The 13,014-nt window shown below is 40.7% G+C and overlaps 1 protein-coding gene across 1 annotated transcript in view; it reads left to right on the top strand.

The window, feature by feature from the left end:
* Nucleotides 1–3,414: 3,414 nt before the first annotated feature.
* LOC101847721 overlaps nt 3,415–13,014 on the top strand; it is a gene marked incomplete at its 5' end in the record, with an annotated part of 34,192 nt that continues 24,592 nt past the window's right edge. The window contains 5 exon segments of the mRNA XM_013082032.2: nt 3,415–3,489; nt 4,615–4,730; nt 7,791–7,991; nt 10,295–10,465; nt 11,404–11,448. Coding sequence (XP_012937486.1) covers nt 3,415–3,489; nt 4,615–4,730; nt 7,791–7,991; nt 10,295–10,465; nt 11,404–11,448 — 608 coding nt within the window.

The raw sequence follows: 13,014 nt of genomic DNA on the forward strand, positions 1-13,014 counted from the left end.
CCCCCCCCCAATTTCCTAGTCATAGTCCCACTCTACTCAAAACCTCCATCCAATATAAGTCGTGAGTCATCGGGATGAATTCAGTAACCAGCGACCACTATCAAATAGACAGAGGTACAAAATAGAGGGTTAGGGTTGAGGTAAGGGTTTGGGATTGAGTTAGGGTTAGTGTTTGGATTAGGGTTATATGGTTAGGTCTCTTCTTTATTGTGTTTGTTAAGGCAGTAGGTGTTAGCTCGTTGCGGAAGTCTTTCCGAGTCATCTCTACTCTGCCTCTGCGTGCTTTCAAGTTAGAAATAGGGCTGGTGTGGCATAGAAAAAGTCTTGCAATATTATGTCATTTTGAGAGACTGATTGTTAATGACCATGCTCTAATAGCAGTCAGCCTCCCTTTTGACAAAGGTCACATATATATGAAAGTCGTTCTGCCGTCCTCCTCTTGAATCACAATTGCCTTAAAGTCACTCATCATGAAATGAATTATAGTCAGATTTGCCCTGACAACAACTTGTCCAAGGCAACCACCTGTACTGAGAATACAACCACCTTCCACTTAAATTCACACTTACTTCGCCCTTTTGTTTTCACTTCACTGTCCAAGACCACAGCCAGTACGGCACAGCCTTGTTTTTCTTTATTAATCCACCAGAGCCCCCAAAATCTGTCTAAGACAAATCTGTCATCGTGAAGAGAGAAGGGGGACTTGTTTGACTTGGCAATCAATTAAAGTGTGACAAAACCCCCCCCCCAACATATTATAGAGAGAGATGAGCAGTGGCGGTGGGTGGGGCTGAGGTTGCTGCACTTCTTTACCACCAAATAGCAAGCAAAAAGAACCAAACAGTGATGGTTCTTCTATACTATACTACGTTGCCCTTAATTTTGTTTCAAATAGAGTCAAATGATGGGCACCATAATGAACCGGAATTACGCCAGAGTATGGTGCTGTTACATTCAGTTCATTTCTCGAATAAAATATTCATTTGTTCTAATGGGTCATCATAATAATGCAAATTGTCAGGTGCAGCTAAACTGCCCTCTTTCAACCTAGCGCTACTGACGTTTGGGAATTGCTTTTTCCGTCCAGTAGAGGTGTGCAAGTAACGAGTCCAGACTTTAGTGTTGGAGTAATACATGCGGTGAGTCCAGACTCGAGTCACAAGAAAATTACTCGAGTATAGACACGAGTCTGAAGAAAAAGAAAGAAGAAAAGGAGAGAAATTTGTTGTTTTTTTCTTAAAGTTAAGAACTGTTAATTTTAAAAGAGAAATTCTAATACGCAATTTTAAAAAACTGAAGGGGAAAAATATTTTATGAAGTGCCTTGTCTGAGGTTTACAGTCTGTGTACATTTTATTCTTATAGTTGCAACAGAGAATTATCTTTAAAAATAAGTAATAAGACAAGATAAGACAAAGGCCACATCTATTCTAGCGCAGTTGTAGGCTTCTCACACGGGGTGAGAGGGCGAGCCTTTTGGCTATTCTCACCCTGTGTGAGTTAACCGTGATACCCAGTGTAAACCACAGAATTCTAGATCTACACTTTTTATTGAATTCTGTGGTGTAAACAAACGTTCCAGTCCTCTTCTGTTAAAAACGTGCAATTTTGTCTGCGGGCATTGAGAGAGAGAGAAGAGTAGCCTAGATCTAGCGAGAACTTCCGGGCAAAACGAAATGCAGTTCGTCTCGATTCGAAAAGTGAAATGACCGTAGCATCTTCTTTGTAGACCGCCTGATTAGTTTGCTTTTGTGCTATAAAATATCTTTTTTTTTTCTTTGGGTTCGTCAATTTGATAATCCACACCGATAGACAGTATTCAGAAATGAGGAAAAACCGGTCTTATTTCACACTGGGTAAGAAAAGCCAATGAGGCCCAATGCTGGCAAGCCTCACCCGGGGTGAGAGGTCGATCGTACTTTTATTTTCACCCGCGGTGAGAATAGCCACTTCTTAAGATAAAATAAAATAAGATGCGGTATAAACAGCATGCAGATGTCTAGAATTGCCGTAGAAGCCTTCTACTCAAGCGCCCTCCTAAGAAGGCGCTGTATTTTCTCTCCAATATTCAACAAAACTTTTTTTCGTAACCCACTAAAATTCCCTTTCGGGATACTATTACTTGAGTAATTACTCGAGTCCAGAGCAGATACTCCAGTCCGGACTCGAGTCTTAATTTCTGGACTCGCACACCTGGACTCTACCGTCCAGAGATTGTTTTGTAGTAGCACACCAGATAAACACAATGGGTGGACAGTGGACACTAGATCTAGATCTAAATAAATATTAATTATCAAAATGATAGATCTGCAACATGACTTCTAAATAAATAATAGCACCACTGAGGCCTATATCAGCTTGAATAAATTAAATGATCATTAAAGAGTTACAATGTTTTGAAATTTGGTAGTCACTTTATCAAACAATAAAAAACGCACTGTTTAGGTCACTTGCATTGCGTTTCAAATTTTCGTTTACATTTATTCTATGTCACTAATACTAAATAATCAACTATAAAAATCACAGAGAAGATTAAACTTTAAAACATTATAATGCAATTGATAAATATGATATTAAACAATATAACGAGTAGAACACTCTTGGATAATTACTTTTTTGGAAATAATAAAAGTTACTTCTCTTCTTATTCTGATATTCTTCCCCCCCCAAGAAATCAAGAATATCGGAAATGGATAGACAAAAACTAGATACCTGACTACATGGAATCAGGACATCAGTTTCCAAATAACTTGACGACTTTTCATCTTTGTCTTTGACCAATATGATGCAATGTGCTAGATTTAATATATCTAGACTAGATCTAGATTTCTAGATCTTGATCTAGATCTAGAGAATAACTCCTTACCTTCGGTTTGTTTTGGTTACGAAGTTTAAAATCAAAATCAAAGTCATCTCTATTCTAACAGCAACATGCCATATTAATGCAGTTTCTTTCAACTTTTGAATCGTGCGTTTTCTGATTACTTTGCTTATATTTACGTTATGATTGTTTTGTTTGGGGTTTGTTTCGCGGAGGGAGACATACGCATAGCACAAGTTGTAAATTAGTGTCGCTAAAAGTGAAGAAAAACAATCCAGATTTTTCCCAATTTTCAATCTGACTTCGACGGGCTTGAAAATGTTGTTTTCATGTGGGACTCTAGAATGGATCCTCTTGTCCTATTGACTGGTCATTTGAACTTTGTTGGTACAGATGTATTTCACCAGCTGATATCAGTATGGTATAAAAAAAATGTATGACACTCGTTGTGGTGTTAGACCATGATTTATCCTACTTGTGAAATTGCCAGTTGTATTCACTCGTTGAGACTCGCGATTACAACTCTGCAATTTCACTCGTAGGATGAATCATAATCTTACACCACAACTCATGTAATAAATTCTTTATCTTCAGCTTTTATGGTCAGCATGAAGAAAGGAATGAGGACTTGTACTGCGAGTTCGGAACATTGGACCAAATACAAGCAACGTAAGTAACTTTTTTCATGGTTATTGTCAGGTGTTCGAAAATAACATTATTTGGTATGTCCGTCCAATAATTATTTGTATGTACATCTCTGTATAAGCTTGGTTTGTGTGTGTAGTGTGTGTGTGTGTATGCGTGTGTATGCGTGTGTGTAGTGTGTGCGCGTATGTGTGTTTGTGCATGTGTGGTGGAACACCAAACCAATGTGCCAGTGTTTGGACAATAAAGATAATCTTATTTTATCTTGTTACACATCACCTCCACTCCTCATCTTGTCTTACTTACACGTGTCTATTATAGGACAAGTTGTTAAATAAAGACTTTCTTTGACATCTGTTTCATTGTGTAAAAATGACTTGAGGTGCACTGCTTTTGAAGAATGACAAGGATTTAAAATGTGGGTAGTTGGTGGGTGCTCTGGTGTGGTTTGCTCCTTCTTTCCCACCGACATCTATCGTCCTGATCTCTCCTCCTTCTTTTTTTGTTTGTTTGTTACTCTCTTGTAACACTTCTAATCTTCGGCACTTATATGACCTTATTGTGTTGCAAGTGCCGTAAAACTCTTACTAAAGCTAAAGGATTTAGAATATGTTTGTGTTTGTTTGATGACAAATAATTTCGGCACCTTGTCGATGTCTACCTGAATCAAGAATCCATTTTATTCTGTTTACTAGTTCAAGAGTTTGCCTCTGGGGAATTTGTTTGATTGATTGCGCCCTTAATGAATGTTTCATCCTGTAAATGTTTCAGCTCCGAGCTTCTGATCCTAATTTTACTCAAATCCTGGCCTCCTGGAACTTTCGGGCTCAGTAAGAGAGAGCATTTCATTGTGAAAAAAACTCAGTAAATGAGCACAGAATGTGATCAAAACGTGTGTGAAACAGACTTGTTGGTATTGCTTAAAAGCATTTGGACAGAAACTAAAGTTTTAATTGGTAGAAAATTAATGCCTTTTTCTGCCTGAACAATCAGAACTCTTTTCTCACACCGGTGAACAGGTGTTGCGGATAATTGTTGCCCGCGCGAAATGTGCCAGTGATGCATTGCTGGTACTAATTGCTCAGAAGGTTGAGATGTGAAAATCAGCGTCTCAATTCTTTTCAGTTTATCCTCTTTTTTTTCTGACAGAGATGGAACATATGAACCCGCGTGTTTCGACAGAAACAAAGGGAAGGAGTATCACCAGGCTGACGGGACGGTGTTGCGTCCTTTCCTCAAGCATGGCTCTGGTGGCTTTAACTTGTGTAAGTTTCTTTCCCATGCCATAGACGCAGACTTCTTGCCTACTGTCCTGAATTTCCCGGGGCTGACCTAGATTCGGCAATTGGGAATTGAGAAGACATAGCAGACACTGCATCAAACCCAGTCTCCCATTTGATGTAATTTTGTCCTCTGGTTTGTGATCTGATGTTGTAACAATGGGTATCTGTAACTGGGGTTCGGAAAACTTGGCAAAACTGTAGGCATGTTTTTTTTCGCGCATGTCTGTGTTGAGGGGGGGGGGGGCATGAACAGATTTTTGTTTTATTTTGTTGTAGCTTGATTTGAATGCCTTTCAAGACTCAAAAAGATTGTTTCAAAGGTGAGGTACTAGGTTTAGACGTCAAAGTAAAGAAAGGAAGGAAGGGAGGGATGGTACAAAAAAGAAAACATTACACATGTACACCTGGACGTAGATGTCCAAGTGGGAACATCTATTTTTCTCCCTTAGAGGGGGACTGACTTGTTGCCAACTAATTCCAATAAAATTGGGTGTCTTTTACGTTTTCTTCCTTCTGTCAAATCCTTGACCTAATTCACACCAAAAAAAAAGAACTTTTAAAAGTCAAAGTGACAGTACTCCAAGCTTTGGAAAACATGAATTTCGAAAGCCCAGCCTGCCTATCCGTGGCTCAAACAATCAATACGTTCATACAGACCTAAGCCGTCGACCTGACACTACAGTGGATACCTGGCCACAGCAACATCCCAGGAAACGCCAGAGCAGACGCCCTTGCCAAAAAGGGAGCATCACAAACACAACCACACAACCCAGTATCACAACAGACAGCCAAGAACATCATCAAATGCAACACCAGGGAACAGTGGCTGAATGGATAGGCAATGGGCAAAACTGGAAGAACTGTATTTGCACACATGACAGCCCCCAACTCTGAAGATGCAATAAATTCCCTGAGTAGAAGAGAACAAGTCACGATATTTCGCCTGCGAACACAACACATACCACTAAATTCCTACCTTAATAGGATCTGCAAGGAAACCCCACCCGACTGCCCGTTGTGCGACTGCCAGGATGAAACAGTACCACACCACCTCTTTAACTGCCCAGCACTTTGTGACCTGCGTAGCACCTACCTTCCTGCCTCCTCAGACATCGGAAACACTCTATACAGCGACAAAGCACAGCTGATTAAAACCTGTCAATTCTTTGCTGTATCGACAGACCGAAGGGCTAGAACCCAAATGGCCGCTGGATCGGAAAAGGAAAGTAAAGTCAAAGTGAATAACTTCTTCACTTTTGATTTTTAAAACTTCCCTTCCCCCCACCCCACCCCTTTCCCAGTTGCACTGTGGTGTGGTTACTTTCAGTTGGTTTTGACTGGGTTTTTTGTCTAATCAGTCGCTGACCATCCAGGATTGTCAGTACATTTGAAGTAAGTCCAACAGTACTTCACAGGCAAATGATAATGTGTATCAGAGTCTGTGGTGTAGGGGTTAGTGATAGGCACTTGCTCGTCGCACACAGGAGTTGCAAGTTTGAGTCCTGTGTAGGGAGAAGTTTTATGGAGCACGTCCATCTTACTGTTGGAATGTTGTTTATTTTTCTCACACACACACCCCCCCCCCCCCAGTGCCACTGACTGAAGTGTCTTTAGGCCATTCCCAAAGGGGGGACATTTCTCGTTCAAGCATAGTAGAATTGTAAATGGGCTGATTCATGTCATGCTCATAACTGTGCCTGATCTACAACAGGGAATTGCTGCTTTTTCTTTCTTAATTCTTACTATTGTCATTTTCCTCTACTTCTTTTGTATGTTTGTCACTCTCTTGTGACTTTCTATTTCCGGGGTGCCTTGATAGTCGAAGCAGACCTTGTGCTGTTGAAGCTAGGGAGGTGAACAGAATAAGTCTGATTCCCTGTAAAGAAAAAGTCTGATTCCCTGTAAAGACTTCTCTGTTGACACCCACCCCTTGGCGCTCATATGACCATATGCAGTTGCGAGCGCCTTAAAACCCTCTACTATAAAACAGACAAAAATTTCTCAACCGGGTTTGGCCCAGACGCCATCTTACTGTTGGAATGTTGTATTTTTCTGAGATGAGGTTGGCCCTGACAAGCAGTCCAACAGTACTTCACAGGCAAAATTAAAGGATAATGTGTATCAGAGTCTGTGGTGTAGGGGTTGGTGATAGGCACTTGCCCATCGCACACAGGAGTTGCAAGTTTGAGTCCTGTGTAGGGAGAAGTTTTATGGAGCATGTCCATCTTACTGTTGGAATGTTGTATCTTTCTGAGATGAGGTTGGCCCTGACAAGCAGGATGGAAGCCTCCTGAATGAGCTAAATTGTGTGAATGGGGGTGTAAAACTAGTACAGCTACAAGGAACATGTGTGGTTGTGTTTAGGCCATTCCCAAAGAGGAGATATTAATATGTTCTTATGCACAGTAGAATTGTAAGTGGGCTGATTTATCAATGTCATGCTCATACTGTGCCGGAACAATATAGGGGGAACTGCTGCTTTTTCTTTCCTCGTTCTTACTATCGTCCTTTTTCCTCTACTTCCTTTGCATGTTTGTCACTCTCTTGTGAACTGCTCTGTCCGGGGTGCCTTGAATATTGATAGTCGAAGCAGACTTTGCGCTGTTGAGGCTATAGAGGTGAGCAGAGTAAGCCTGATTCCCTGTATGGACTTCTCTGTTGACATCCACCCCTTGGCGCTCATAATATGACCTTATGCAGTTGCGGGCGCAGTAAAACCTTACTGAAACTAAACAATATATGTGGTGCTGTTCTCCCTGTACTTTCTTTTTTTTCCCCAGAGATGTTTTTGCAGGGAGTCCTCCTTTCTTTTTTTAAATTTAAAAAAAAAAATTTCTCCAGTTTGGGCTCGGCATACGGAGTTGGTGGAGGGTTGCTTTTGTTGATGTTTATTTTAGAAATTATCGCAGTGTCGAAAATGGCTCATCATTTGTGGGCTTTGGAACGACTTGCATTATATTGTATTTTGAGGTCTGCTATGAACAGAAAAAATTTCATTATTTTTCTATCGCTGATAACTTGAAAATGGAAATAAATTTCCAGATTGCCCCGAGGAGATCGGCAATGGAACTTTAGAGGAATCCTGTTCTCGACGGCCTTACAAAAACTGCAGCTACACCTGCGATGACGGTTTTTCCCGAGCTTCCGACTGGCTGAAATGTCTGGAGAAGGGACCCTCGAACAACGTGTCTGCTAGATGGGACAAACATCTCCCCTGTGTCCCTTTGAAGCCAGATCCCAAGGGTGAGGAAATGCTTTGTGCTTCATCGTTTAAATTTTTATCTCTGGCACGCGCCCCCCCCCCCCGCCCCAGTGGCTTACAGTCCTAACTGCTGTGACTGCCGGCAATCCGCTGTCAGCGTCACATTTCTTTACAACAACGACAACATTTTAGGAATCAATTTTCAGCAGTTACAAAAACAGTTCTCTCTTACCGCGAGTTCTGTCATTAGATGAATGAACCTTCAAAATAAGTTCATTTGTTTTTTATTTTATGACCAATTTAGTGGTGTTTATGTAACTCTCGAGTTTTAAAGCAAAAGGGGGCTCCAGCATAGTGTGAACACCCCCCCTGCCCCCCATGGAAATAAAGAGTTAAAATTGGCTGTTGTCGTTTCTCCAGTGGCTGATTGACCTTCACCTTTAGTCAGAATGCCCTGTTAGAGTAGACTCTTGGTGGGTGGTTGGCGGGTGCTCTAGTGTGGTTTGCTCCTTATTTCCTATCAAATATCTATCATCCTGATCTCTCCCCATTCTTTTTTATGTTTTGTTACTCTCGTGAAACACCTCTAATCTTCGGCACTTATGTGACCTTATTGTGTTGCAAGTCAAGTGCTGTAAAACTCTTACTTTAAAAACAAAAAAGAAAAAAATTTGACTCTCTCTCTCCGGGATGGGTGGTTGTGGTGGGTGCCACTGGTACGTCCTACTTCTTTTCTTTCCTTCTGCCTGTCTTTTGTTTCTACAGCCCTAAATTACCTTTGCCTCTTTTGCGTCAAATGGGACTTTTCTTTACTTAAAAAACAAACAGCAAGTGAACAATTTCGTAACAAAATACAACATAAAAATTTTCCGGTTTTGAGAAAAAGGAAGACTTCTATTCCCTTACTCATTTACTGAATAAACTTGAGTAACTTTGTTTTTTGGGGTAAATTTGATGTAAAGCTTAGTTGATATTTGTTGTGCGATGAAATCTATGTTGGATTTTTATCCTCTACTTTGATGAGATCTCCACCGTTTTTGGACAAAATGCGACAAACGTTCATGGACCACAAGTGAAATCATGCGACTAGAGGAAGGAAATTGATTAGAGGGCAAAAGGTATGTCGCAGTTTGTCAAAAAAGGTTTTTTACCGCTTTTGACATGTTTTAGAGAGAAAAAAGCGTCCTTTTCTGCAATTCTTTAACCCTATCGGTATGTCGTGTTTTACTATTGTATCGCTACGACGTATGGAACTCTGTGCCCCCCCACTTTCCTGAGAGGAAATTTACTCGTTAATCCGATCCGATCCATACACTTTGCAAAGAGGATGTCAAAATGATTTTTTTTGAGAAATACTGAAAGTTTCAAAGAGATCTTCTTCGCACTAGAAGTATTCAAAAATCATGAAGAATACAACCCCAGGGGTACAAAATGATCCCATGCGTACGGATAGGGTTAAAAGAGGAAAAAAATCATGTTTTGTTATTAAAAAAAGAGTTGACTGTGGTGTGTGCCTCCCATTTCTAGATACTCATACGACGGTACTACTTTCCGACAAACGTAGAAATTGGCACTTGATACGCTTTGTCATCAAACTGTTCAAATTGTCCTTTGCAGTTGCTTTGTTGGTCTCTATAACGGACTTGGAAGTGGTCAGTGGTGTTGAAAGAAAGTACTCAATTCTTGTCTAATTTTTTTCTTAGTAAACATTTTTCTCCCCCCACCAGGGCTGTGCTACTGACTGAAGTGTCTTTAGGCCATTCCCAAAGGGGGGATATTAACATAATCTTTTGATCAGTTGAATTGTAAATGGGCTGATTTATCAATGTCATGCTCATACTGTGCCGGAACAACATAGGGGGAACTGCTGCTTTTTCTTTCCTCATCCTTACTATCGTCATTTTTCCTCTACTTCTTTTGTATGTTTGTCACTCTCTTGTGAACTATTTCCAGGGTGCCTTAATAGTCGAAGCAGACTTTGGGCTGTTGAGGCTAGAGAGGTGAGCAGAGTAAGCCTGATTCCCTGTTTGGAGTTCTCTGTTAACATCCACCCCCTTGTCGCTCATATGACTTTATGCAGTTGCGAGCGCCGTAAAACCTTTACTAAAACTAAAACATATTTCAATGGGTGGCTGGTGGGTGCTCTTTGCTTCTTCTGTCCTATCAAACATCTACCGTCCTTACCTCTCCTCCTTCTTTTCTTTGTAACTTTCTAATAACACCTCTAATCTTCAGTAGTTATGTGGCCTATTTGTGTTGCAAGTGCCGTAAGCGTCTGACTAAAACTAAACTGTGTGCGTCTTATATGTCTGCTCACAGTTTGTGCCATATGACTTTTTCACAGAGATGGAACACACGACAGAAAGCTTGGTCTACCGGGTATCCATTGGGCTTGGTGTAGTGGTAATTGTTGTCCTGTTGTTGGCAATTCTTCTGTTCTTTCTGCGCCAGCACAGGGACAAGCTACCCGAGTACCTCAAAAATGCTTGGTTGATCAAGAAACAGGGAGATAGAGGTAAGCAGTTCTGTGCTTTGCTCTGCTTTGCTTTGTGAAATGGATGGTTGGCAGGTGTTTTGGTACACTGTTAAGGACTTTTCATCCCTCTGTCACCCCTTTTTTTTTTGGGGGGGGGGTGCCATAGGACGTTTTGTCACTCTTTTTTTCTGCGGCCGTGTTTCGTGGGTGTTTTGTTTCTCTGTAACCACTGTCTATATGTCGTACAGATTTTTTGTCACTCTTTGACCTACCCTTTGAGTGGGACTATAAAGTATTTTGTCTTACCTTATCTTATCTTGTCTTATCCTATCTTAGGGGTTGGTTGGTGGGTGCTCTAGTGTGATTTGCTCCTTCTTTTGTATCAAACATCTATCGTCCTTATCTCCCCTCCTTCTATTTTGTGTTAGTTCCTCTCTTGAAACACCTCTAGTCTTCGGCACTTATATGACCTTGTTGTGTTAGTTCCTCTCTTGAAACACCTCTAGTCTTTGGCACTTATATGACCTTGTTGTGTTGTAAGGGCAGTAATACTCTGACTAAAACTTTAAAAATTCTTTTTTATCTTATCTTTCCAAGAAAAAATCTACCGTCCCTATCTGTCCCCGTTCTTTTCTTTACATGTTACTCTGTAGTAACGGCTCTAATCTCCCGCACTGATGTGACCTATTTTTTAAAATAGTTTTAGTAAAAGTTTTACAGCACTTGCAACACAATAAGGTCATAAAAGTGCCAGAGATTAGAGTTGTTACAAGAGAGTAACAAACAAATAAACATAAAAAAGGAGGAGAGATCATGGCGATAGATGTTTGATAGGAAACAAGGAGCAGACCACACAAGAGCACCCGCCAACCACCCAGATGACCTATTTGTATTGCAAGTGCCGTAAAATTTTTACTGAATCGGAAAGCTGAAGTTTTCATGTATAGCATTGTGTTTCTGTTTTCATTTCATTCCAGAGCCCTCAGATCCAGCTGAAGAGACTGAGCTCATGCCTACAGTTGGTAAGTTTTTAGCTTTGTCGTCTCTTGTTTTCAGTTTTTTTACTGTCTTGATTGTTGTTACTTGAACTTAAAATAATGTTTAACTCCAACCTTTTATTTGCCTGCGTTTACAACAGGGGTTAGCCAAACCTGTTTCTCTCCGGATGGTGATCCTTTCCTCAGCGACGGGGCCCCGATGCGTTGGAATCTCACACGCAACACAGAAACAAACCGAGGCTCTAACTAGCCTTTTCTCCACCCGAAATCTCAGCAGGCCTCCTCTGCCTTGCTACAGCTCTCCCCTCTAAAGTCTAACCTGTAGTAACCTAGACTGCTTTTATACACTTGCACCAAACAATACAACTGGACTGAGACTCACACTTTACTCACTCACTCTCACACTTTCAGCTAAACAATACAATAGGCTAGGCCTTACCCCCTGCCACTGACCAACACGCAAGATAGCAAATTAAACAACTAAATAGACCACATTGATCAATGTAATGTTAGTAACGCTGCTGAGTGGGTGGTTAGCGGGTGCTAAACTCTTACTAAACTAAACTTAATGCTACTGAGAGATGGAACGGGAAGGGAAAGAGGGGGGGAAGGAGAGAGAATCATCATTGGAACTGTGTTCTTTGTAATGTGATAAGGGCATTGAGATATTTCTTCGTTGACATGTGCGGTATAAATGTGTCATGGCGCGGTGGAATCAGATGCTCGACAATTTTCGGCATATGGAATTATTGGTATCATCTTATAGCTTGTTCATTTGTCTTGCTTTTGATTTTAAAAGTGCCCTTTTATCTTAAGAAATTGAGATATTTGCAATTGAAGAAGGTGGGGGTCACCTGGTTTCAGAGGTAAGATTTACGAGAAAATAACCGCCAAAGTTAGAAGACTTTCAAAGTTTGAGCGTCCTTGGAAGCTGAAAATGTTCACTGTTTGTGCTTTTGATCAACCTTTTTGAGTGACTTTCTTACGGAAATATGTTTTCAGATGGACATAAAGTGGGTTGAGCCAAAAGACAAAAATTCAATAAAAATTGCCAAACAGGCGGAAAAAATGCCTATTTCTTTGATTTCATTATATTTTATGGAAGTGTCTACGTACTCCCCAATTGGGATCTACATAGTCATGGTGTCTAGGTGGACCCCAAAATGTTGGATTGTGATTGGCTCGCTGAGCGAGCGGTAGTTTACATTGGTTACAACAAAGATACTACACCCTACGGTAGGCTGTACTATCTTTGGTTACAATGCAAGGCTACTGATCATCTCGGGCGGTGTGTCGATCTAGTGTTACTATAATTTATTTATTTTAGCCCAGAGAGAGAGTATAATTTAATTAATAAACGTATCTAGATCTAGATCTAACCTATCTAGATCTAGATCTAGAATCTAGAATCTAAATCTAGACCGAACTGCACACTCTTGGCTGGGTGCACAACAAAATCTAGATCTAGATACGTTTATTCTTTAAATACTCTCTCTTTCTTTCTCTGTCTCTCTGTCTCTCTGTCTCTCTGTCTCTCTGTCTCTCTCTCTCTCTCTCTCTCTCTCTCTCTCTCTCTCTCTCTCTCTCTCT

This window comes from Aplysia californica, unplaced genomic scaffold (genome assembly GCF_000002075.1).
Source record: "Aplysia californica isolate F4 #8 unplaced genomic scaffold, AplCal3.0 scaffold00156, whole genome shotgun sequence".
Taxonomy (NCBI): Eukaryota; Metazoa; Mollusca; class Gastropoda; order Aplysiida; family Aplysiidae; genus Aplysia; species Aplysia californica.